Genomic DNA, 25,913 nt, shown 5'->3' on the forward strand with positions numbered 1-25,913 from the left:
CCCCGTCCACCACGCCCCCTAGTAACGAGCCCAGGCTTCAGCTTCGGATCAGGAGCCGGGATCACGCCCCTTAGCGACCAGAGACGCATAAACCACGCCCCTTCTCATTCCCCTCAGGGATAGCCATAGAGTTCGCAGGAGTAGTCGTGTCCTAGAAGGTCGCACTGCGGAGCTGGTATAGGGGCTTGGCGGCCATTTTATCGCCGTTCGCGCTGCGAGCGGGAACGGAGTGGGCGGGGCTGTCAAAGGCGCGACGTTTCCAGGGAGACCGCCTAGCTGAGGTGCCGCTCGGGCTGTGTTTGGGGGTGTTCGCCGCAGGGAGGCGGGCGCCTCTGGTCAGGGGGCTACGGCTCGATCGCTGCCGCCCGGCTGGTGGTCACCACCCCTGCAGTAGCGAGTCTGTTTTCGGGCCGGAGCACCGGGGGTCGCTCTTGGTTGGCTAGTGGCCGTCCAGAGGAAAGGGCCAAGGAGGCCCCCCCCCCCACTCGCCGCGGGGGAGGCGGGAGCTGGCGCTGTGCGAGGACTAGCTCGGCTGGCAACATCCTTAGACCCGGGTAGTCCGGCTCGCTGGTCACTGCCCCTTTCGTGTGGGGCGCTTCCTCCGCCCTCAGCAGCTGCCTGCTGGTTCGCCCTGCACAGTGGGCGCTGGTGACTGCAGCAGTCATGGACCAGTAGCCCGAGGAAGGTATGTGAGCACCTTTAGCCCTACAGACAGTTTAGTCCTAGACAGTTTTTTGAAGTGCTTATATACAAATGTTACAAGTCTAAATAATAAGCTGTGTGAACTTGAGTGTCTGGTATTAAATGATGTAATTGGCATTGCAGAAACTTGGTGGAATGAGGATAATCAACGGGACACAGATATACCCGGGTACAAAATATGTCAGAAGGACAGAACAAGTCAGGCAGGCGGAAGGGTGGCACTGTATGCATAAGAAAGCATAGAGGCAAGTGAAAATCTTAGCTGAACCAAACTCTACCATAATCTCAATGGATAGTATTTCTGTACTTGAATAATAAGAATATAGCAGTAGGGCTATAGTATCAACTACCTGGCCAGGATGGTGATAGACTGCAAAATGCTCAGAAAGATTAGAGAGGCTGTAAAAATAAACTCAATAATAATGAGGGGGACTTCAACAATCCCCATATTGACTGGGTAGATATCACCTCAGTATGAGATAGTTTCTTGACCTCTTAAATGACTAATTCTTGGAGCAGCTAGTCCTGGAACCTGCAAGAGGAGAGGCAATGCTTGATTTATTCCAAATTTGAGCTCAGGATCTGGGCCGAGAGATTAATCTAGTTGAACCACTTGGTAATAGTGACCATAATATAATTAAATTAACATCCCTGTGGGGTTGATGACACCACAGCAGTCCACCATGGTAGCATTTAATTTCAGAAAGGGGAACTACACAAAAATGAGGAAGTTAGTGAAACAGAAATTAAAAAGTACAGTGCCAAAAGTGAAATAACTGCAAGTTGCATGGAAGCTTTTTGAAGACTGCATAATAGAGGTCCAGATGTGCCTACCTTTAAGATGCAATACAGGCACAGTATGGTACTTGCTTTTTTAAAATTTTGGTCTCTGCTCCTGCCTGATTGGTTACTTCCAGTTTCACATGATGTCCAGTTGACTGGTCAGTCCGTAACTCTGGTGTTTGTATCTTTGAGGTTCTACTGTATTTAGATTTTTCAGAAAGCCTTTGAGAAGGTCCTTCACCAAAGGCTCTTAAGCAAAGTATGAAATTAGTGGGATAAGAAGGAAGGTCCTCTCATGGATCAGTAACTGGTTAAAAGATAGGAAACAGGGTAGGAATAATGGCCAGTTTTTAGAATAGCGAGTGGTAAATAGTGATGTGTACCCCAGGGGTCTGTACTGGGACCAGTACTGTTCAACATACTCATAACTGAATTTATTTGAGCATAAGCTTTCGTGGGCCACAGCGCGCTTCATCGGATGCACAGACTGGAACATACAGCAAGAAGATATTTATACATACAGAGAACATGAAAAGGTAAAAGTAGCCATACTAACTGTAAGAGGCCAATCAATTGAGATGAGCTATCATCAGCAGGAGAAAAAAAACTTTTGAAGTGATAAGCGAGATGCCCCATAGAAGGTGTGAGGATACGTAACATGGGGAAATAGAGTCAATTAGTGTAAAGAGATCATGGAATCATGGATAGTTTTCTGAAAACATCCACTCAATGTGCAGTGGCAGTCAAAAAAGCAAACAGAATGTTGGGAATTGTTAGGAAAGGGATAGATAATAAGACAGAAAATATATTCCCGCTATATAAATCCAGGTACTCCCATATCTTGACTACTACATCTCAAAAAAGATATGTTGGAATTGGAAAAAGTACAGAAAAGAAAAACAAAAATGATTAGGGGTATGGAACAGCTTCCCTCTAAAGGGAGATTAATAAGACAGACTTTTCAGTTTGGAAAAAAGACTACTGAGGGGAGATATGATAGAGTTCTATGAAATCATGACTGGTGTGGAGAAAGTAAACAAGGAACTATTATTTACTCCTCATAACACAAGAACTAAGGGTCACCAAATGAAATTAATAGGCAGCAGGTTTAAAACAAACAAAAGGAAGTATTTCTTCACACAGTGCAGTTAACCTTGGAACTCCTTATCTGAGGTTGTTGTGAAAGCAAAGACAATAATGGGGTTCAAAAAAGAACAAGATAAATTCATGGAAGATACATCAGTGGCTATTAGTCAGGATGGGCAGGGATAGTGTCCTTAGTTCCAGTTTCCCAGAAACTGGGAATGGGTGACTGACAGGGGATGGATCACTTGATGATTACATGTTCTGTTTATTCCCTCTGAAGAACCTGGTATTGGCCACTGTCGGAAGACAGGATATTGGGCTAGATGGACTTGTAGTCTGACCCAGTATAGCCACTCTTATGTTAGAGAAAGCTGTTCCTTGCTTTTTCCTTTGGAAAAATGTAATCTTAATTTTATTCTGTGTCTTGCCACCCCCCTTGCGTCCCAGCTGTCTGTCCCTCTTCTTCTTTGCTCCTCTCCCCCAGCACAAGCATCTGTCCCTTTTCTAATCTGCTCCCCTGGCCTTACTGCACAGCCATCTTCTCCTTCTCTTCTTGGGTATAGTGCTTGGCTTCCCCATTGCCTGCTTCCACTGTGTATTCGGCTAGGGAGATACACAAGACCCTGTATCCTCACTCCTTGTGCAGCATCAGCCTCTAGGAATGGTGTATACTGTATATAGACAGACTGGCACCTGTAATTCCAGCAGCTTTTGTAAGCCTGCAGGATCTGAAGACCCCAGGCATCTCTAGAAACAATTGGAAAAGAGGAGCCGTTTGATCTATCAGTTCTCCAGACTCCCAGCAATTGAGCTGTGGACCACAGGTGCAGTACTGCATTACCCCATCCAAGGGTAGTCAATTATTTTTTGTCAAGGTCCAAATTTCTTGGTCAATGTATAGTCAAGGTCTAGACTCCTGAGAAAATAATAATAAACGATGATGATGATAAGTAAATAAAAAAGATCGTGTGGGCCATTGAAAAGTGTCTGGTGGTCTGGATTTGGCCCACAAGTCTGCCTATTGAGTACCCCTGCCCCAGATCCTTTAAATTAGTTGGTTGCTATGTAACATCCACTGGTGGACTTTCTAAGTGTGAATTCAGAGATAGGTAAGGATACGATTTAGTTCCAGAAGTCATGGATTCTGTGACTTTTTAACAAACCTCTGTGACTTCTTTGGCTTCCATCCTCCACTTCTTGGGCTGTCAGTGCCTTTCTCCCCTCTTCCCCCAGGATTTGCGCTTCAGTTCCCTCTGGTGGTCAGCGCCCCATTCCCCTCTTTCCCAGTTATTTTTAGTAAAAATCAGGGACAGGCATCCATGAATTTTTGTTTATTGCCCTTGACCTGTCCTTGACTTTTACTAAAAATAACTGTGACAAAATCTTAACGTTAGTGATAGTTGATACATTAATGCTGCATGCCTGAGAGTGACCAAATTCAGTTGCTATAAGCATATCAAAGGTGCCAGTGTTAATCAGATTTATTGTAAATGGAGGTCAAACCATTTCTTGAGCAGACATTGAGGGTATCAGTAATGTGAGCAGTTCATGAAAACAAGCATCTCATTCCCATCTTGTTTGTATTTCTGTTTATTTTATAACGTATCATTCACACAATTAAAACAAGATACTGATCTAAACATGTCTAACAATTAAAGTAAACATTTCTTGTGATGTACATTAAATTACACTTTTAATAACAAGTGTTACATATATTTTTTTATATAATACATGGATTGGTTATACAGCGACTGATTGGCAGTATAGAAATGTTCCCAAATCATACGTTTAACACAACAAAGCTCCTGTATCTCTCTAGTCCATTAGCACTGTATTTCTCTTATAATTAGGGATGAACCCAAATCAAGACTCTGCAGCTGAATAACCCCAACAGGTGGGAAACTCTCACTCTGGATCCAAGCTTTGCAACTGGTCTCTGTTTCAAGAGGCTGAATAAAACCCTTGGAACTGAACCCCCTTTAAATTTTGGAAAACTATGGATCTGGATAGGGCCCATCTCTGCTTGCACTTGACATCATTGTATTTTCTACTTAAACTATAAAGAAGATTCTCTCCAAAGCCGGGCTTTCTAAAAGGTGAATGTTCTAAGTGAAATGGCTCCCAATACAGTTCTTGAAAACATCATCCACATTAGTTTCCTCCAAGGGATTGTTGAAAAGAGAGAATCAGGCAAAGAGGCCAATAACATTTTCTCTTGTTTAGATGAATTGATAGTAGGATCCATGTATTATATAAAATACAAAAATAAGAGAAACTGAAAGGAAATTAGTACAGCCCAGGATTCTGGTGGTTATCAAATCACATGAGTGAAATTTGTGACACTAGACCCTTTTGATGTATTTTATTTCCCAATTCAGTTTCCTATATATTATTCTGTATATAATATATAGTTTCCAAAGATGCATATATGCTCCTTACAGGTTAAATAAAAACAAGTCTCACTGAATAAGAAAATAAGGGAAGGCAGTAAAGTTCTTATTTTTGAGCCATATTTTTTCCAGGTAAAAATGGGCATGAAATACATTCAATAGCAAACCACTGGGAGTCTGGAAGAAATTGACAGCTCTGTATTCCTGAAGGGCAAACCTGTACATAGTGAGTAATGGTCCTGAAATGATGATTTGCAGGCCTCTGAACTAGGAAAGGTAGGGTTGTAAATTAGTTCTTGTGTGTAGTGCCTTTAAAAAGTCCATTTTCTAGTTCTCATTATGAATCTCTTTAAAACTGGATGCTTTCCAGTTTCAGAGGGTGCATTGGTGGGTGTTCAGAAGTCAACTTGAGACATTTTCTACATTCGAGTAGTTCAAAGTGAAAGAGATGTAGTGTGTGAGCATTTAGCACTATTTGGATGGAAATGCCTTTTTTTAGTGGGATAGCTCTCCATGGGATGGTTAGTGTAATAACCAGAAAGGGCATTTAGAACAAGTCTATATTTAAGAGGAAAATGTACGGTACTACATTAAATCTATGGGCATATGCAATGCTGTATGTCTAGTAAAGCTAACAACTGACTACTTTACAAGGCATCATCCACTGATTGCTGCTGTGCATTCAAGACAACAGTCATTCAGCTCTTAGTTAAAACCACTGCCTAGATCTTCAAAATGTAAAACGTGTACTAAAGGCTTCTCTAGGAGATGAAAAACAACATACCATTATAAAGTTCACATGTTCAGTAAAATATTACTCAGTACAGGGATGTCAGAATTCAGCCCTACACACTTCCTAGCAAGAGGTTGTGGCATTAGGAAAGCAAGATTTTTCATACTTAATTTGTAAATCATGATACTGTAGTGGCCAGTACAGGCAGTTTTTCTACTCTGTTAAAGAACACTATCACCAAGGCTAGTTGGCATATCACAAACAACTCCATGGGTGAAATCCTGGCCCCACTGAAATCAATGGGAGTTTGGCTGTTGTCTTACTGGGGCCAGGATTTCACGCCAGGTGTTTGCCACAAAACCTAAATCTGTAATGTATTTGTCTCTACTTAGACTGCAAGAGTCTGCTATGACTAATATACTTTGGTATCAAGGGATAAGTGTCTGCTATGCCTGACTCTCCTTTCTTGTTCTAGTGAACAGAGATACTTCACACCTGCTTTTTGCTTCAAAATAGCTTTTTAATGAAATAAGACAATAAAACAAAATATGCTAGCATAAAACAGGAAATTCAATGGCCATACAACTGATAATACAAAGATTTTTCTACTTATCTAAAGGTAACTTAGCCATAGCAAATGGGAAGATGTACAATCTAACGAGCAGGGCAGAGGCTGGGATGCGGGTGTCAGCTAGCTATACTGAGTATATGGTTCAGTGCTTTCCTTCTACTGAGGACTGAAGCATATGAACCTTGAGCAGTTTACCTGAATGAAGGCAAGTTGTCAACTTTTCAATTTTTTTTTTTTAAGAGATATGAAGTATGCACTACTGTTTTTACATAAATTCAGTTTTGATCCACAAAGATATTAGTGAATTGATTTACAATGTAATTAATCCAACTTGATTTATCCTATGAAGCATTTCACCCAAATAAAAAACTTCTGCATAAAATGAAAAAAAATGTACTTGTTCTTTCTGCATTGTGCACCTCAATGAGGCACTGGTATCCACAAGATTAAGAACTGCACCAAAATATATATTTTACAGAGTTTGGTTTCTTTGTGAAATTAAGGCCATATTTCAGAATTACCTGTTCTGAATGGAAGTAAAAATAAAAATCCCTAGTAATGCTTGCTCCTTACATATGGATGGACACAAGTTACCTTTTAGTACAACTGTTGGAACTGGGCATGCATTTTGATATTGAACAAACAAAAATTATTAGTTCCACGCTTTGAGTTATGTTAACTGTTTTCAGTGAGACTTTTAATTCAGGAAGTTTTCCATTAAAAAAAAAAAATATATCTATGCAAACATCAGCCAACCCTGAAGATGCACATTTCCATCATGTATGTGGTTCTGTCTTTCACCACTGAACGGGCCAACTAAAACCCATTTTTTTTTTTATCCTTATGACAATGTTAGGTTATTTGTAAATACAGCCAGGATTTTACCTCCTATCTTGTAACCCTACAGTCTTGTTAGCTTTCCATGTTATTGAGTATCACTGTCATTACAGTCAGGAAAGTGATTTTGAAAATGACATTGAGCTATTTTATTTGTTCTTTCACAGATTCCGAACAAGATTTATAGTTTTTAAAGTCAAATATTATTCATTCTTCTAATTAGAGGTGATAGACACTCAAAACCTGGGATTTTGGGGGGGCGGGGGGAATCAAGCCTCTTGGATCATTACCAGGAGTGAAGAATCTGTCATCAGCACTTGACCAATAATTTTATTGCTATCATGTGAAGGCAAAATAGAATCCAATTTCCTCTCCAATAACTGTCAGGGCTCAGCATGGCTTACAGGTAGCAAACATTTTTGTGAGTGGAGACATGCCAAAAAGTGCCATTTTAAATTCAGTTTTCTGTTTATACTGCACTGAAGACCTCGTTTGGAAAACAGTATAAATCAACCTGTAGGCATGATTTAAATTAAAGGATTGGCATTTAAATGAGAAATTTGGACAAAACTGGTGGTTTGATACAGGAACAATGTTGGCTGTGAGCACAGTACTTTAGGTATTACAATAAATTAATTATCCTAATGTATTTAATTGTATATAATTCTCACCTCCAGTTTATTACATAACTTAGTTCAATTCACTTGCCAGTGACATCTCAATGCTGAAATTAGTAATTCCACTGGACAGGAACATTGGTCTGTATTCAGATAAATATTAATAGCACTAAGCTGATTATGGAAAGTATGCCAAAATTCGGTTTCCATTTGAAGGACCCTCTTCCTCTTATTTTCGTTCTGCTCTGTAACAACATCTAGACAAAACATTGTTCTTCCAGGTAAGTTTACAAGCCATTCTAACAAGAGGAACGTAACTCTTTATTCAGCGCTGTTCTTAGAAAAAAAAAAGAACTTACCTCACCAAATTGCAGGCCTTTCGTTGCCTAAGGATAGTGACTACATTTGGATATCTATTTCAAACAGCTGACTGCTCTTCAAAATGTCTCATTTGGCACAGGGTAAATGTTAAACTTGTACTATATGTGAAAATCTTCTGAAAATATGCTTGAAAATGAAGCAGGATGTGAGTATCAAACTTTATTGTACAGAACTGATAAGATATTACATTAAAGTTAAAATCAAAACAGGGCTAATGTCCCTGGAACGTTTTATAACATAGGGAAACTTAATACACAACTAACCTCTTGTCCAGCAACAATATTTATCTGTGAGACCTTCTTATAGACGTGTTAAATATAATTTAAAAATATTTCCATCAGTTTAAGCAGTAGTTAAATTTTTCATGAAATAAGTATTTCTATAAACATTTATGTTCAATCAAAAAAGTCACAACTGCTTTTGCACTTCTACAACTTAGAGATATAAAACAAGACAATCCTGTTTCCAGACAGACTAAGGAATAATCATCAGTAAAGTTTACCTCATGAGTAAAGTCTATTATCTTGCATTTCTAATATTTTGTCCTTTAAAAAAAAAACAAAACAGCAACTTAGAGTTCCCTAAGAGAGTGTCAAAAGCAAATAGATTTTTCCATGATGTTTGTTTCTCCTGTGCAAAGAGCTTTTTGATTTGATGCTTCCATTTTTGTGCCAAGTCCAATGCTTAAACCTTGGCCCAATGTTTCATGTGAAAATATTTCCACCAACTTTACACTGAAAAAAATAGCTTTTAGTGCACGGGGTAGTAGAATGTCAAAACTAAGGAAGATTTCAAATCTACTTATTGCCCCCCCCCCCCAAAGTAATATAGCCTTCCCTTTGTTCTAATGGAGGGAATCATTTCTCCAGTTCTGAAAATAAAACTGAATAAGAAGGGAACTAGAAGATTTCACTTTAAATTCCAGTTCAGGTGCGATGCACAAGAATTAAACAGTGCTGCCACTCAGCACCTGGAAGACCTGGGCTCCTTGAATTTGTGCAGGAAACTAATTGCCAAAATCAAACACAGAATATTCACAGGGAAGATTATAAACACTTGTGCTATGCCAGAGAGTGCATAAATCTATTTTGGCTGTGACTTAAGATTTACAATGAATGGGAAATGCTTCTCTGCAGGATGCATTCGCCACTGTAAACTTGAGATGATCCCATGGTATGAGTATAGAGCCTAGCATTATACTGTGCTTTCTTTGACAAGATTTATGCTTCAGTACTTTATGCTGCCCTCCTTCTTTCCCAAAAAGAAAACATCTGTTTTATGCAAGATAAAAATTAGTGTAGTTATAATTAGTTCACATACTGAACACTTAGTTTTGATTTATTATCCATCTCAACATCTAAGCATATAAAATAAAGTGTAAAAGGATGAAGGTATTGGAACCTGGTTTTCAGGAAGGCAGGTGGGAAATAAGTATTCAACATAAAATTGGATTCTTTAAATAAACTTCCCTTTGGAACAGGTCACCAGAATGAGTAAAGACACTGAAGGATTTCACTTCAATGCCTGCATTCCTGTCTTTTGTCCTTTCCCCAAGAGGAAACCCCCTGGGGAAATCCTCCAGGGTTTCAGTTGCTTTGTTCTTTGTGCTCTTGTGCCTGGGGTCTGACTGGAACTATGTACTGCTGTCTTTGGGTGGCTGGGATGGTGGAGGTTGCTGTGCTGGCTGTGTGCTCGCGGCTGTTTTGATAGAGTTCAGGGTTTTGCTAAACCAAGAGTTTTTGGCAGCTTGGATTTCATTCATAAGGGTTCCTCTCTGGTGCTCCAGCTCCTAAGGAAGTAGAATAGTCAGAGTTGATCAGAAAAATAATTGATTACAGAGAGGCATCTTCAAATTCAGTCCCTGTAACTCAGTTCTTTCCTTCTACAGTCATGGGGGTGGGATTGGAGAGGAGAGGCAGTAGAATTACAGAAGATAGTACTACAAATTAGAGCCCTTTTTCTTTGAAGACTGGAAGGGAAGAGAGAAAAGGAACATCCCAGTTTCCTGGGAATTCACAAGATCAGCTAAGTCCAATTAGATTGGCATAAAATAAACCCTCACAGGTGATGTGTGGGTGTAGCAATGGTACCGACAAGCATAGGCACACAAGATTTAATCTATATTAGGGTAATAGAACAATGGTATGGTGCCTTGATAGCTTGGCAGCTGTGTGTAGAGATGTCTAGAAGTAAAACAATGGTATGAAAGGAAGGGTGTATCTTGAGTTGCCTCTGAACCAATAGAGGAATGATAATGTCTGAGGAGTGGGGGGCTGCCTTGCTTGAATGAAGCTCCTTGCCAGAGGTACTGATGGATGCCGCAAGGGATACTACTATCCATGATGGAGATTGTGACTTGTGGTGACAGTGACTCCACAAGCTTATCAGAAGAGGAGAAGGTACTTCACGAACAAAAGGGTAGACAATAGAAAATCATATGCCAGACAGGGCTAGGGTAAGTTGGGGGCCATAAATGAGAGCTATTTTTTGGACATAGCACTATGTTACTAAAAGGCTGGATTGTGTTTTATAGTTTCTGCCATGGATTGGGAATGGTGTACAGTTACATTTACCCCCAGCAGATCTACAGGAGGCACTGCATTCTTCTGCAGTCATCTTAGCCCCTTTTGGCTTGGCTAGCCTTGTAGGGAATGCAAGGATGACTGTATTCAGCTTCAGTGCAGGAATGAAAGGAAGAGGGAGACGCCTTACAATTTGGCTATGTCTACACAATGTACCTTACAGTGGCAGAACTGTGCTGCTACAGTTATGCCTCCCATCACAGACCACTGGGCATACTTACCTGCTGATAATCAAAGATTAATTGCCAAAATTAGGCTATCCTGTCATACCATCCCTTCCATAAACTTATCAAGCTTAGTCTTAAAGCCAGATATGACTTTTGCCCCCACTACTCCCCTTGGAAGGCTCTTCCAGAACTTCACTGCTCTAATGGTTAGAAACCTTCGTCTAATTTCAAGTCTAAACTTCCTAGTGTCCAGTTTATACCCATTTGTTCTTGTGTCCACATTGCTACTAAGCTTAAATAATTCCTCCCCCTCCCTAATATTAATCCCTCTGATTATATTTATAAAGAGCAATCATATTCCCCCCATAACCTCCTTTTGGTTAGGCTAAACAAGCCAAGCTCTTTGAGTCTCCTTTCATAGGACAGCTTTTCCATTCCTCGGATCATCCTAGTAGCCCGTCGCTGAAACTGTTTGAATTCATCCTCCTTAAACATGGGAGACCAGAACTGCACACAGTATTCCAGATGAGGTCTCACCAGTACCTTATATAACGGTACTAACACCTCCTTATCTTTGCTGGAAATACCTCGCCTGATGCATCCTAAAACTGCATTAGCTTTTCTAATGGCCATATCACATTGGCGGCTCATAGTCATCCTGTGATCAACCAATACTCCAAGGTCCTTCTCCTCCTCTGTTACTTCCAACTGATGTGTCCCCAATTTATAACTAAAATTCTTATTATTAATCCCTAAATGCATAACCCTGCACTTTTCACTATTAAATTTCATCCTATTACTATTACTCCAGTTTACAAGGTCATCCAGATCTTCCTGTATGATATCCCGCCTTCCAGCCTTGTGTCATCCGCAAACTTTATTAGCACATTCCCGCTTTTTGTGCCAAGGTCAGTAATAAAAAGGTTAAATAAGATTGGTCCCAAAACTGATCCCTGAGGAACTCCACTAGTAACCTCCTTCCAGCCTGACAGTTCACCCTTCAGTATGACCCGTTGTAGTCTCCCCTTTAACCAGTTCCTTGTCCACACTGACACTTTTTGTTGTTAAACCTTTTGTCAGTGAGGAGGGGGAGGGTGTGTTTTTTCCACACCTCTGACCGACAGAAGTTTTACCAACAGAAGTAGCAGTGTAGATACAGCCCTTAGTGTCGCTGCATAAAAACACAATAGCATTCTAGCACCATCTACACTGCAAAACCAAAGTAAGGAGACAGTCACATTGCAACTAGATTCCCCATAGGGTAGATAGGACTTAATACAATCAGTCTTTTCCGTAGTAGGATACCTGTACATATACCTGAATTTTGCACTTTGCTTCCACAAGCTGCAATTTGGTCTGTGCCAGTTCCAGTTCCATCTCCCTCAGCTGCTTCTTGAGCGCATCCTTCTCCTCATCTCTTTCTATTCCCTGGGTCTCTCTGCTTATAGCAGCCAGCTTCAGTGCTCCTTCCTTACTGAAAATCTCACTGCAGTGTTTGCAAGCCATCACTTTACCCTGGGAACAGCCAGAGAATCCATTTTTAGCAATGTTACAGATGTCCTGTTTCCTGGAAGAGCCGCTCTTATGTTAGATTTGCTTTTTGGTGGTAATGGTAGAGCCACTAAGTGTGCGAGATTGTCACATGCGGTCTTACCTCAAATGATTTTAGAAGTTTATGAACCACAGATATGGGCGCATGCACCAGGATAAGAATTCCTAATACTTTAAGCATTTTTTCAACGTATCTCGACTTTGGAAGTCACATTTACCCTCTTGTTGTCAAGACTTGTGATATTTTTGCAGTACTGTGTTAATGTTAGCATAGTTGTTGATAAAGTAGATTGCAGGGTTTTTTCCTGTGGCTAAACCTGCTGCTTTAAAAAAAATACCTTTGATCAAATATTAAGGTTAATATGGCTTTGGAAAAGGAAATATTACAGCCATGTGATATTGCTTAGAAACCTGCTACCACCCAGGTTTTCCCTAGTCGTCACAAGCAAGCACTCCATGCTGGATGCAGTGGCTGCTACTTTGCTATTAATACTGGCATGGAATAGTGATACTATCTTACAGAATGCTCCTAGTATCAAGAACACTTGCCAACAGCAAGTGCCATATTGGGTTGGCCTGAAGAGGTGTTTACAAATTGACTAACAATTTGTTCCAGTAACTTTTCAGTTATCGAAGTTAAGATTGCTGGTCTATAATTCCCTGAGTCCTTTTTGTTCCCCTAATTAAGATCAGTATTATGTTTGCCTTTCTCCAGTCTTCTGGGGCCTCACCTGTCTTCCATAAGTTCTCAAAGATGGTTGCTTCAGCTATTTCCTTAGCTATTGTAGAATGAATTTCATCAAGCCCTGCTGACTTGAATATATCTCATTTATCTAAATATTCTTCAAACTGTTCTTTCTCTATTTTGGTTTACATTCCTTCCCTCTTATTGTTAATATTGGGTTGAATATCTGGTCACCATTAACAATAGCCAGTGTCTCAGACCACTCAGCAAGAGTAAACAAGCAAAAACATTTACTGAAATACTTTAAGAAACTAGATGAATGTCAATCAGTCTTTATTTTTGTGAAACTGTAATTTTAGAACAGTAAGTAGAGTATCTGGCATTCTCATTTCAGAAATGTCTTTTTTTGTATAAGAGGGAAGATATGTAGGTTGCTAAACTGCCAACTACTTGTAAAGCATGTGTAAAACCCTTGGTTTAATGTTTCAGAAATAGTAAGCAGCAAAATTTATAATCGTAGCAAAAGGCAGACATTTGCCACTGGATAGCAACAGATTATATATTTCAGAAAGTTTGAGAACTACAGAAACAGAGAGAGGGATTCCATGTATGTTGCTGTGGCAGCATACAGGTGCTGTGAAGTCTCTTATTGGGAAAAATTTCCCTAGTGTGGAGACTATGTAGGACAACCAGAGACATCTCTATGCAGACCTTATAAGGCCTTGGTGGTTCAGGGACAGGAAGGGGATGGTTATGGAAAGTCTGGGGCAGACCAGGCCAGCCCACCATAATTAAGAGCAGTTCCCTGGCCTGCCCAGAATCCATCAGGTCCAAAGCAACCTTTGTTCTTTCTGTTCTGGGCTGTGCCTGTGTGCACTGTGCAAAATGGAGATGCAGTTCAAAAGCTCCCACAAAGGGCTCCCTTTCTCATCTTATTAGAATGTATAAAGACTTATCCCTCCATGCTCCCTGCCAAATTCATACATTTCTGCAGGGAAAAATATAGGCACTCTGTGCACTCCAATTTGGAAGCTCCAGCATACTTGATGTCCCTTCGCCATGCTGTTTCGGATACATATTCTACAATTGTTTCCATCCTGTGAAACATCTGAGAGGGTAGATGGCTCACAAGGCTGCTACTATATGGTTGCAGTTCAGTTCCTTTCAGTATCTTACTGCCAGCATCTATGAATATTTGAGTTAATGACACTTCACATACAGAGGCCTCATTCTCACCTTCACAACCTCCAGTTCCTCCTTACTTGCTGTCTGTTGTTTCTCCAGCCTGTTACTCAGCTGGGAACAAATCTGGAAGAGAGAAAACCACCCCTTTGATAAAGTTTATACAAAAAAAATTCTTGTGGTACATTTCAGCATCATTTTATTACAGCTTCACCGAAGTCATACACAGTTATTTCCTCAGAATGAATTCATTAGTGGTAGCAAGGCTGACAAAAAAGGCCTAAATGGTAGTATTCAAGATGCAACCTTAACACTGAGATTGATTTGACTAATTTCATGGGGAGCTGGCCTACATCCTTAGCCAGGAGCAGGGCAAAAGAGGCAGTTGCACTTAGCGGGCTGGGAATAGCTTGATAAGGAGGTATTCTTCTCTACAGAAAGTGGCAGATTCCACTTGGACAACTCCAGAAAGAATATAACTCTCTACAATTCATGCTCTCAGAAAGCCTGAAATGAGACATGCCCTGGTCAAAAGTACTGGGACTAGAATGCTGAGCAGTCAGCTTGCTTGAGATAGGGAGTAGGAAGACGTTAAAAATGGTTTACAAATAACTATATGAAACAGGAGTTTTCTTTATAAATGTTACTTGTTTATATTCCGCAATAATGGCAGTGGTTTTCTTTATTTCAGATTCCGCCTTCTCTAGTTGTTTCCTGAAGATTTCCTTCAGCTGGAAAGTTCAAGGAGAGAAATCATATTAGTGGGAGGGCTTTGAGGAATTTTCCAACATGTGAATGACGACAACATCACTCTTGAACATACTCTGCATCTAACACAACACTATAACTCTTCATTACCAATTCCCATTACTTGATAAAGCGTGGCATTCAAAAGCTTTGTTATAGCCTGTTTTACTCAATGTGAAGTTATCTTAGTAGTATGATTGCATTCTCAGCCATATGAACAGGGACATTTACTGCATATCTCTGGTTGGGAAATTCTGCTCTAGAGTATGGGAAATATCTTTGATTATGACTGAATACAAACAAGCCCACTAGACTGCCAAATGTTGTTTAGTGTTTGGGTTCCTCAGATCCATACTCAAATATACTTTTTTCCTGGGTGAAAAGGGAGGAGGAGCATGCCAGGATTATCAAAATGACCTCTCTAGCTCAAATGGCTCAGAATCACAGTACTGACCAGTGCATTAAAATACCATTAAATCCCATCTTGCCATTCAGCACTATAAAGAACACAGACCTTTCAACAGAAGTAAAGGTCTCTCTTGCCAGAGGTGGTAACTCGAGCGACACATGGAGAGAGCCTGGGACTCTCTAGTTCAGAGAAACAGAACTATGAAGGATAGGTGTTTGTTTTTTGGGTGGGAGATGATAACCTTTTGTTAATGCAATGAAGCAAATAAGTCTCATTGCTCCAGCTTCTTACAGATAGGTAGCAAAGAAATCCTCAGGGGTGATGAGAGGGGTTTTTGCTATTGAAACACACTTATATGTAGGTCACTGTTCAGGATTTAAAATAGCTAAATGTTTGAAAAAAAAATTATAAACCAGTATCAGGTGAAACCCAGTTGGGAAAAACATCATTTCCATTCTGTCCTTGGGCTTAGGGGCTGGAAGCACTTAACAGCTCATAGCTTTAACTTGCTGATCCAGTATGGCAAATTTTATGTAACAGCCATGCGTCCAGCTACTTTTGTAGGCTCTGAAGAGGGTCTTTCGGTGTGGGTGTTTTACATAGTGGCAGTAAAAATGATGTTGGGAGACAGAATTAAAATTGGAAAATGGGACCCTCAGTGCTCCAGTAGGAACACAAAAGATGCTCAGAAATAGAGAACGTTAATTTTTTCTCTTTATATGGATCTTTTATTTTCACTCTGCTTACCTGGGCAGTTTCTTCTTCTTGCTTCCGCTTTTCTTCCTCAGTCTCCACTAGTTTCTGTTTAGTCAGGAGAAGCTCCTTGTTCAGAACATCTGCCTTGTCTTCAGCCTGACAGTCAGAAGGGATGAGCTAAAAAAACTTGATGCAACTCTTCCTCCTATGTTCTCCCACCCTCACTTTTTGCAGGAGAAACTTTTTTTTTTCTAGTAACTGCTTGCTTGGTTATTGCATTATGTTTTAGCTGCTGTGCAAAGGCCACACAACTATTTGATACTCTAACAGAAAACGTGGTGGGCCACATTAAGAGCAATTAAGGATCCTGGAGCATGTGTGAGACTCCTGGCTTATATTAGGAGATGTGTGACTGATATAAATAAAAGGAAGACTATGAATCAGAAGGGAGGCAGCATGGTATAGTGGGCTAGGTTCTCAACTAAGCTTCTGTGTGACCTGGGGCAAGTGGCTTGATCTTTCTGTGCTTTGGTTGCCACATCTGTGAAATGGGGAAGATACCTACATCACAGGAGAGTTCAGAGTTTGTGTAGCACTTTACATTTTTCAATACTTAGTGTGCAGGCCAATATAAGAAGCAGAAGAACATTATCTACCATTGTAAAAACACTGCAAAAATATTTTCTGGAGAAGCCAGATAATACATGTTGGTCAAGATGTGTGAATTTGCTCTCCCATCTGAAGAGGTAGGCATGACGATGAGATGTTCAAAAGTACCAGAAATGTCTTGGTATGGTGAGGGTACCTTGCTGGCCTAGCTTATTACCATGATAAAGAGATTGTGTCAGTGTTAAGTATACTCACTGGCTAGCTAACTTCCCCATTTCTTAGATAAATACTGCATCACAGCACTCACTCTGTTCGATAAGCAGATTGATGGAAAATAACTGGCTGCAAAATCATGGGAAAAAGCACTGCAAAATGATTGATCACCTAATTCAGACATTGTGCGTGTGACCTGCACCATGTTTTCCCACCATCACTGGCACTATGGCTTGCTTCTTTGCCATGCTGCCACTGGTTATTAATAGCAGTTAAATGCAGAGGATGGGTGAAATCCTGGCTCCACTGAAGTCAATGGCAGTTTTTCCAGTGACTTCAGTGGGGCCAGGATGTTACTCAAGGTGCTTTGAGACAGGAACAATGTCCCTACCTTTAGAAGCTTACGTCTACAAGAATAACCAAGATGCAGTGGGGACACCCCCAGGATTTCCCCACACCCCCAGAACACTAACTCCTCTCACTGTTTGGAGGAGGGAGAAATCCTGGGTGTGTGTGGGAGGGAGATGAAGCAAGTCTTTAGCAAGGATATGAATAAAAGGAAGGTGGGAGGATCAGTAGGTTATTCCACACATAGTGGCAGTATGGAAGAGGGCGCAAAGAAGAGAATAGTGAAAGGAAGAGAATAGTGATGCTAGCATCTGATAGAGCAAAGGAGGTAAGGGGATAATAAAGGAGACCTGCCAACTTTAAAAAGAAAAAAAAACAAACAAACCGGTTTTAGATCCTAGACCAGTAACATAATACATGGTTCAACATAACCAGTAAAAACATTTGAAAGAACTATCTGAATATCAGTTCCTCTTTCTGTTTGCTCAGTCCCAGGTGCTCATCTGCTAAGCACTATAATAAGTGTTATTAATTCTTGTGGGGAAGGAAGACGTAAGTTGCAAATAGAGAGGCAAAGCTATTGCCCCAGCAGGGGTGAACTGCAGGTAAAAAAGCCACTTCAATCTCCTACATAGAAGATAGGTAAAACATAAGAGCAGGAATGGGAAGAAAATAAGCAGCTGTGGAGCTAGCAAGTGTTACAATTTGGCATGTATTTCAGTTGCTGCTGGGGAGAACACATCTAGCATTCAACAAGGTTTGACCATATACTCATGGCCTTCAGAGACATTGCCCTTATCCTTTGCCTCTTGTGCATCTCCCCCACCAGCATGGCTCAGGCTCTTAGTCATAACTGAGCCCAAAACAGCAGACACTAACTTTCAAAAGGCAGAGTAACTGCAGGGTTGTGGCATGGACTGTATTTCTTTATCTAAGTTGGGAATCGTAAACAGTCAAAGCACAGTCATGCACAACTGGATTCAGATACCCTTACTCATACCAAGGAGCACCTTAGCCCACAACAGCACCTACTGGTTTCAGTTTGAGTAAGATGCTTTTCACTGAAATAAGAGTGCAGAATCTCTTGTTTATTATTTAATACAGTAATAATTACTAACAGTTCACCTCTAAGGAATGTAGCAGAATACACTGAAGCTCTGAAGTGCGTTGCATTATTGCAAAGAGATAGAGAGCACCCCAGTTGTGTGTATAACCTTCTCAAAGTCAACCTAATCATGTGAACAGCTCCCCCAGCACTTGTGCTCTGTGCCAAAGCTTAGGTTTTGTAGGAACCAGATTACTGATGAAAATACTAAACATCTCAACATTTGCTGCTAGCACCGCTTAGCTTTCTTGGGAGTGCTGTCTGCTACCTTGGTAACTGGAGCTAAAATTAGATGGTTTTGGAAGAATAGAGGAAGGTGTGAGGTAAGAGACATACTGGATGACATTATAGCAAATTCAAGTTTTGAAGAGTATGGTGTACATTTTTCAAGTTAGTAGTCATATTCTGATACTTGCACGAGAGATTAAGGCCCACATTGTCCAAAACAGAGTGCAATAGCACAGGTAATTTGGTGCCCCTGGTGCCAATATTTGTGCCTACAACTACATCCATTAAATACTTAACTTCTTGACGGTAGTTAGGCATCTCAATGGGAGAAGATAAAGGCACTAATAATAATGCCTTCAATTTTGCACTCATTCAATTGTGAATGCAAAATGCTGCCATTGCCCTCCTCACCACCTAACGTTAGGAGTTCAGATCAGGCCTGGCTACAAATCAGTGCCTGTGTTACCTGGTCCAAGTCATTTCGGAGGGCTATTTTGCTCGTTACAAGTTCGTGGGCAAGGTCATCATTCTCCTGTTCCAGCCGCATGCTGGCTTCCTGGAGCCTGCGGTTCTCCCTCTGCGGAAAGAGAGGAACAAATAGGAGAATAAGTTAATTCTTATCAATTTTAAAATGAAAGAACAAAGAGACAAGTGAATATTTTGTGGATGTGTATGAGAATGAGAAAAAGTGTAAAAACCAAGAAGGCACGAGTGCACAGTTAAGGCAGGATTGCTGCTGTAGGAAACAACATTGAATTAAGCTAGCAGATGCAGTAGCCCATCTGACAGGGCCTGTTTAGAAAAACTGAAACGGTGCTATGGAAAAGTAACTTGAAAGGCAGTGATTCTAATTCCATCCCTGTGGTGCTCTTTACAAACATATTTATGTTCAGGCCCAAATGACACACTGATTGTAGGCTTCCCTGAGTTCAAAAGCACCCTTACAACAAAAATACTCTGCTTCTACATGATGATCATTAAGGAAAATTGGTTAGATAATAAAATCCCCCACAAAACACAGTGGTAATGAACAAGAGCCATTTTTTAAGAGATGCTCTTAATAGTCTATTCAGGTCCAAAATAGACTCTGTCCTGCCCCATTTTACCAAATATTGATTTCAAATCTTCCATATGAATATTATGTTCTGAAAATGATGTAGAACCAACTGTCCTTCTGCTGGATCTCAAAACAGGGCGGCCTAGTAATGAACCTTTCTATAGCTCTGTTGAATTACTTTCTCCAAAGTCTGTGCCAGTGGATTCTACTATGTATTCAAATTACATCTGCTAAGAAAGACTGCATAGGGGGAGATGGCCTCTCTTTTTTAAATGTATAAGGATTCCAGAACAATGATGCAGATCAACTCAGAAATGAAAAAATATTCAGTGTATAGAAGACTAGGGCCTGATTCTCCCCTGGCTTGCACCTTGTGCAGTCACCTATCCCTGTGCAAAGTGGTTGTAAAACACTAGCAAACCACTGTAAGTAAATTAGGGGAGAAGGGAGAGAGGAATAACTAATGCATTTTTTTATCATTGGAATGATGTTTCTTGTCCAAGGACTGTAAGGCAGAAACATTTGTTAAAGATGTCTCAGGGTGAGCAGACAGGCTGCCAAATATGCTCTGAGAATCCTCATCAAGCAGTTGGCTTGAGAAGAATGGGCTAAATATGGGGATCTTAATCAAATGAATTTGCAAAGAGCCACAGATTTGCTTGCCTGAGCCCTTGCTTAATGGCCTCTAGTCTTTCATACCAAAGAAGGGATGGGGGAAATCTATGAGCTATGTAAAATTAAAGACAAAATTTCAAGTTTTTATGAAGAACCTCCTTATGACTGAAGAATGGGATTCTCCACATGATAACATTTTACAAAGACCATCTCTTCACTTGAGGACAGATGACAATTTTTTCCTTTGAACAAAAATAAAATTAAATATATTACAGCCTCTAAGATAGCAAGATACTACCTCTGTAATAAACTTTCATGAGTTACTCAACCACTACATTGCTTCAAAACAAAGAATCCTTGAACTCACTGCATAAACATGCTACTCAGCTTTCTTAATTTTCCTCCTACTCCACAACTATGTTCCTAACAATCCTAATGTAAGATATGAGTGAGGCATTAAAATCCCAACAGAGAAGGGTTGCCAACTCTTCAGGATTGCCCTGGAGTCTCCAGGAATTACAGATTAATCTTTAATTATTATGTCATGATGAAACCTACAGAAAAACCTCCAGCCAAAACTGGCAACCCTACAACAGAGATACAGTCCTGTTTTTGCTCCAACATCCTCCTGCTGCAAGAATATTTCATATGCCTGCCAAAAACAAACAAGGAGAACTGCTCAAAAAGGATGTTTAAAAAAAAAGAAAGAAAAAAACCTCTCCTGTTGTTAAACAGCTTCCTCTGTGCCAGGAAGTGGAGCCTTTGCAAATACCTAGTCTTCAGTGTGACCTTATTGTGCAACAGTGCCTGAAATATTGCACTGCACAGGAAAGTAGATGTGTTTCCTTTTGAAGACAACATACATTAAACACTGCTACATGGTTACTGAAGCCTTAAAAGGAAGAACCTTATGATTTGACACAAGTCAAGTAAACATCTTTTAAAGACAAAAACCTCTGCTGAGTTTTTAGTTAAATTACACTGTACTCTGCTATAAATATAAATTTGTTAAAACTAGTTCTTCAGGTAAGGGTAATATATACTTGGATGTAAAACTAAATTACAGTCTTCTATAGAAAGCTATCAAATGTCTTTACTTCAATACTTTGATCACACTATCAAAGGATTGCCAATTTCATTTGCAAAGATAGCTGCCTGACAGCAGATATAGCTGAAAAAGAGACGTAATTAACTTAAAACTTCTCACTAGACAGAAATTACTAACATAGCTGCTATAATGCTGATTATAGGAATACTGTTTAAAGATAAGGAAGAAAGTCAGCTGGATTCCTTATAGACCTGTGAAATAACCCTGAAAGTTGGTTGGCTTTAACATTTTTTGCTATGCTTTTGCCAGAAGCATCAGTGTCTGCAAAGCAAGCAGCATAACTCAGAGCAGAACTCCTGCTCTGCACTCACAGACAAGTGGGAAAGCAAGCAATGTGGTTGGAAATGCACTATTCTCCTCTTAAATAGGAATCTGCCTGGCAAGTTTTAAAATGTTAGATGAGTCCTATTCATTATACCAGCCAACAGCTATTTAGTCTCTGTGATTCTACATATATTTATTTTCTAGCGGAGGATAATTTATCAAGTTGCCTTTCCTTTCCCTTAGAACAAGGATACAAAGTATGATTAGCCACGACTAGGCTTCTCCAGCCCCTCCCCACACCCCACCAATGAAGAACTGCATGCTTTCTCAGAAGCAAGTTCCCAAATCTATTTAAATCCAAAGAAACAATTATATTAACAAAAAAGAGGAACACAGTAACTAAGCTGCGCCTCTCACAAAAGGAAGTGAGCTACTTTTAATGCCTGTCAAATGTTTTGCAGAGTTTTACGTTGCTCCCTCCTGCAAATGAGGCTATCTTCAGATTCATTTTAAATACAGTTTGTTACCTACAACCAGGCTAACATCAGAACCAGTATTTTGTAACCTCACATAAGCTAGGACTGGTCAGACCTGCTAGATGTTCTACAGCTGTAAACAGAGACTCCCAATCACTCCCTGCCCTGTCTCCAAATACACAGCATTTATAAAAGTTTGTACTGACTGTACTAAGTATTCCCTTTTTGTTGGTATCACTGTTTCCACAAGCAGTAAAATAGAAGATGGAGTTTTCCAAAATAGTCTCCTTCCTTTTGTCACAGGAGACAGCTGGTTACATTTGGTTAGTGTCTATAAAAGGAGGATACTGCATTTCCAATAGAAACAAACACATTACATACACGCACAAATAAACTTACCTCCTGCAAAGTCACAGACCAACTACTGCTTTCAATCATTGGTGTCAACACAGTGAAAACAGGATATCCAGTGAATTTTAAATACCAAACAAAATAATTAGGAAATTAAAAAACAAAACAAAAATTCTTGATTTGCTAATCCTACACTGATATTTTCTCACTTTGTTTTTTAAAGGTATTGTCTACTCCAGCTTCCACTTATTAAAACAAACATTTGATTTAAAGAAGAAAGCTGATTTGAAATTTGCAAGCAAGTCCCAACTCAGGAAGGCTAATAAACTCCACCCTCTGCTATCAAGCTAGCATGAAGGATGAATATACATAATTACCAATCATGATGCAAATTTTTTTCACTGCTGCTACTAAAGCTGGGTGTGACTGTGTCACAAATCTTGCTGAAATCTTAATTTTCACATTTTGTTGTTCCAAAAAGCAGATATTTAAACATGGAGAGTTTCTTATTGATGGAAATGAAACGATTGATTGGAATTCACATTCCTGAATGGCAGCAGGTTGAACACTTCATGAGTCAATCCAAAAGAGCAGTTAATTAGGTTAATTCCAAGATGGTAAAATTGAGATATGTAAGATGGCTAAAAGGCCAGAAAACTTTAAAGGAACAATTATCCAGGACAAAAGAGGTTTTATGGAAGGCATCACAAAGCTTTACACTGCATTTCTCTGCTACTATGATGAACTCTTGGCTATAGTTTTAAAGAAACATTCCTTCAACTGTCATAGTGCAGAGTTTGGGGGTTTTTTAAACAAAGAAGAAAACCACTCTAATTGTTATCAAATGTTTCTTCCCCTGCATTCAGGAATGCCAATGCAACAACTAGCACCAAAATAACAATTCCTGGAATATTAATTTTTTACTTATTGACACTTCAGGCATACAAAAAAGCTAATACATCTGGATTATACATTAATATAGATTAAAAATTGCTCCTGTATGGGAGTGGAGCCATACAGGTGTAACTGTTCCACTCACAGATCTCGTTGCAGGATGAAGACTATTGTGTGCAAAATCAGGACATCAAAGCAATTTTGGATGTGAACAACTTTTGTTAACCGTCATATTCTAGCAGTAAAAACTAAAGTGAATATATTTATTTTATTGCAGCAAGATCACACTGTAGGAATAGGAAACTTTTCTAATTTATTTCATTAAGGTAAATAGAGCAGTGACATTTAACATTTTTGGTCCTAATCGGCTATGAGCTCTGTGTGAGCAGACTATTTTGCCCACTGAAGTCAATGGGATTCTGCACAGGTGCAGAGTCTACCTGTAGGATTCTAGCTTTTGTTTGCACAACTGTACCTGACATTCTTTTTTACAGGACCCAAGTTTTCATAACCGATTCAGCCTATAAACCCATATTATATGTGAGAAGTTCTCAGAGGCTGGAAAAATCACCCAGAATATGGGGAAAATATTTTGAGTTATTTTGGTACTTTTCTTGGACACACATCTCCCATTTTTTTTACTGGCTTCTACTTACAATTTGTGATGTGTTTTAACTAAGAGTCAATTTATTTACTGAAGGATGGCATCTCAGGCTGTGTTTCTGTTTTAGTCTATGAAAATGTCAGACATTATATTTGTCTGAATGTAAAAACCCAACAGTAAAGTTATTCTGCTGCAGAAATGTGTCTGTATGAATTTAGTTCTCCTAAATGAAATATTTCTAAATTGAGAAGAAAATAAAATAGACCCCAAAGTGAATTTCAGAGCACTATTTCTGATTTGTGTGTGTGTGTGTGTGTTGAATGAAATCCGTCACAATTGACTTGCAGAATATAAGCATGCCCACTAACTAATTCTTGCATCATACTGTATGTGTAACATAGTGTACTACATTACTTCCACTCAGTCTGTGCACGATCTGGCTAGCTGATGATTAATCAGATGATGTAAAAATCCCAGTTTTAAATGATCTCAGAATTTACAGATGGTTTGAGGTTGGACAGTTCTTAGACTGTAATAATAATAAATTTACAATTCTGTCCATACCTTACAAGGATATTGTCAGTCACTTTGGACATACCACTCTACCATATCTGCTGAAGAATGTCATGTGGATTGTTTATATCTATTTTAAAAAAATTCTACTGCAGAGAAATTAATCTCCATGTCCATGCTTGCTCCTCTGGAGATCTGCGTTGGGGAAGCAGGAATGCTTCCTCAGCAGTCCTTTTCTCCTCACCAGAACACCCAGATGCCCCTCTGTCGGTGTACTGCCCAGAAGGGACTCCACTGGGTGTTGAGTAGGGTGGGCAGGAGAAGGAGACCAGCCATTCTGTGCATCATCACCACTTGGTGTTCACTGGATTGCTGTGGAACGTGGTTAGGAGTTAATACACCTCAGTGCTGTATAGCTCTCCCAGATCCGCTCCATGACTCCCACTGAGTAGCCACCCATGCCAACAGCAGCACGGTTTTGGCTAGAGCCATGTTGCTAGCAACAGGAAGAGAAGGCCCACTGAACAGACAGCCTCTGGCTCTGTCAGTTTAAGAGGCCCTTTCCTGTGGATCCACATGATCTGTAAAGTTGGGAGGCTTCAACCCCTCCTCACTCTGCAGTCCCCCAAGCCCTGCCCCCCACATGTGAGGGGAGGGTAATTCACAGGACAGTTTTATTCTTTAAGAACCATAATGAGTCTGAGCAAAGTGACATACAACAAGGCTGTCGGTGTGCATCTAAACGATCACCCCAAAGTTGCACAGGTAGTGAAACAAACCAAAACACATGCTGAAAACAAGGAAGGAATAAATATGTTCTGCATCTAAAAGATGAACGTGCTGCACAGACCCCTGCTCCACAGAGCTAAGAAGAAATCATTAAACAAAAGCCATCCCCACTACTGAATGATGAACTGAAAATAATTTTTTTCTGCTAGGAAAACTGAGTCTTTAAGCCACAACCCACATGGAGAGCATCATCCCAATGGGAGCTCCTGGAGGCATCATGCAAGGACAGCCTGGGCCCTTTGACAAGGTGCAGAGTGCCATCCCCCCAGTTCTAGGCATCCTAGCACTGGCAGTGGTGTAAATATAGTCCTTGCACTCCTGAACACAAGGGCTGCAATGGTGTCTTTTAAGGGATGAGAAGGGCTTTGGTTTCTCCCCCTTGCACATCCATGCAGGCCTGCAGTCATAACTGACTGACCCCTATATGCATAGTCTTTGAATGTTGTTTCTCACCATTCTCATCAAGATACACTAATAAAATTAAACATACAAAACTGGAGTTAATACACTTATCATAACAGACATGTTCTCTCATTAAGAGAAAGAACCTCTTTCTCATGTGTGAAACCTATCAGATAAAAAGTTTGAACTAAATATGGCTCAGCTGGTTGTGAGGGATC

General features: G+C 40.1%; 1 protein-coding gene and 1 long non-coding RNA gene across 3 annotated transcripts in view; one reads left to right on the forward strand and one right to left on the reverse strand.

The window, feature by feature from the left end:
- The first annotated feature begins 178 nt into the window (after nt 1-178).
- Nucleotides 179-24,190, forward strand: LOC142047107 (uncharacterized). 2 transcript variants are annotated; one of them, XR_012656279.1, is made up of 2 exons: nt 179-685; nt 22,717-24,190. It is a non-coding gene; the product is annotated as an uncharacterized LOC142047107 (long non-coding RNA). The 2 variants fall into 2 exon arrangements; XR_012656280.1 differs by lacking the exon at nt 179-685 and adding an exon at nt 14,984-15,058.
- The window catches only part of RABGAP1L (RAB GTPase activating protein 1 like), a 570,182-nt gene continuing 552,515 nt past the window's right edge, over nt 8,247-25,913 (reverse strand). Inside the window, exons 21-27 of the mRNA XM_075067923.1 lie at nt 19,089-19,199; nt 16,171-16,275; nt 14,915-14,998; nt 14,322-14,393; nt 12,167-12,364; nt 9,694-9,889; nt 8,247-9,663 (exon numbers count right to left, since the gene is read on the reverse strand). Of these exons, the coding sequence (XP_074924024.1) occupies nt 9,734-9,889; nt 12,167-12,364; nt 14,322-14,393; nt 14,915-14,998; nt 16,171-16,275; nt 19,089-19,199 (726 nt within the window). The 3' untranslated portion in view covers nt 8,247-9,663; nt 9,694-9,733. The remainder of the gene's footprint in view (nt 9,664-9,693; nt 9,890-12,166; nt 12,365-14,321; nt 14,394-14,914; nt 14,999-16,170; nt 16,276-19,088; nt 19,200-25,913) is intronic.

The sequence above is a fragment of the Chelonoidis abingdonii genome, chromosome 7 (assembly GCF_003597395.2).
Source record: "Chelonoidis abingdonii isolate Lonesome George chromosome 7, CheloAbing_2.0, whole genome shotgun sequence".
In the NCBI taxonomy this organism is placed as follows: Eukaryota; Metazoa; Chordata; order Testudines; family Testudinidae; genus Chelonoidis; species Chelonoidis abingdonii.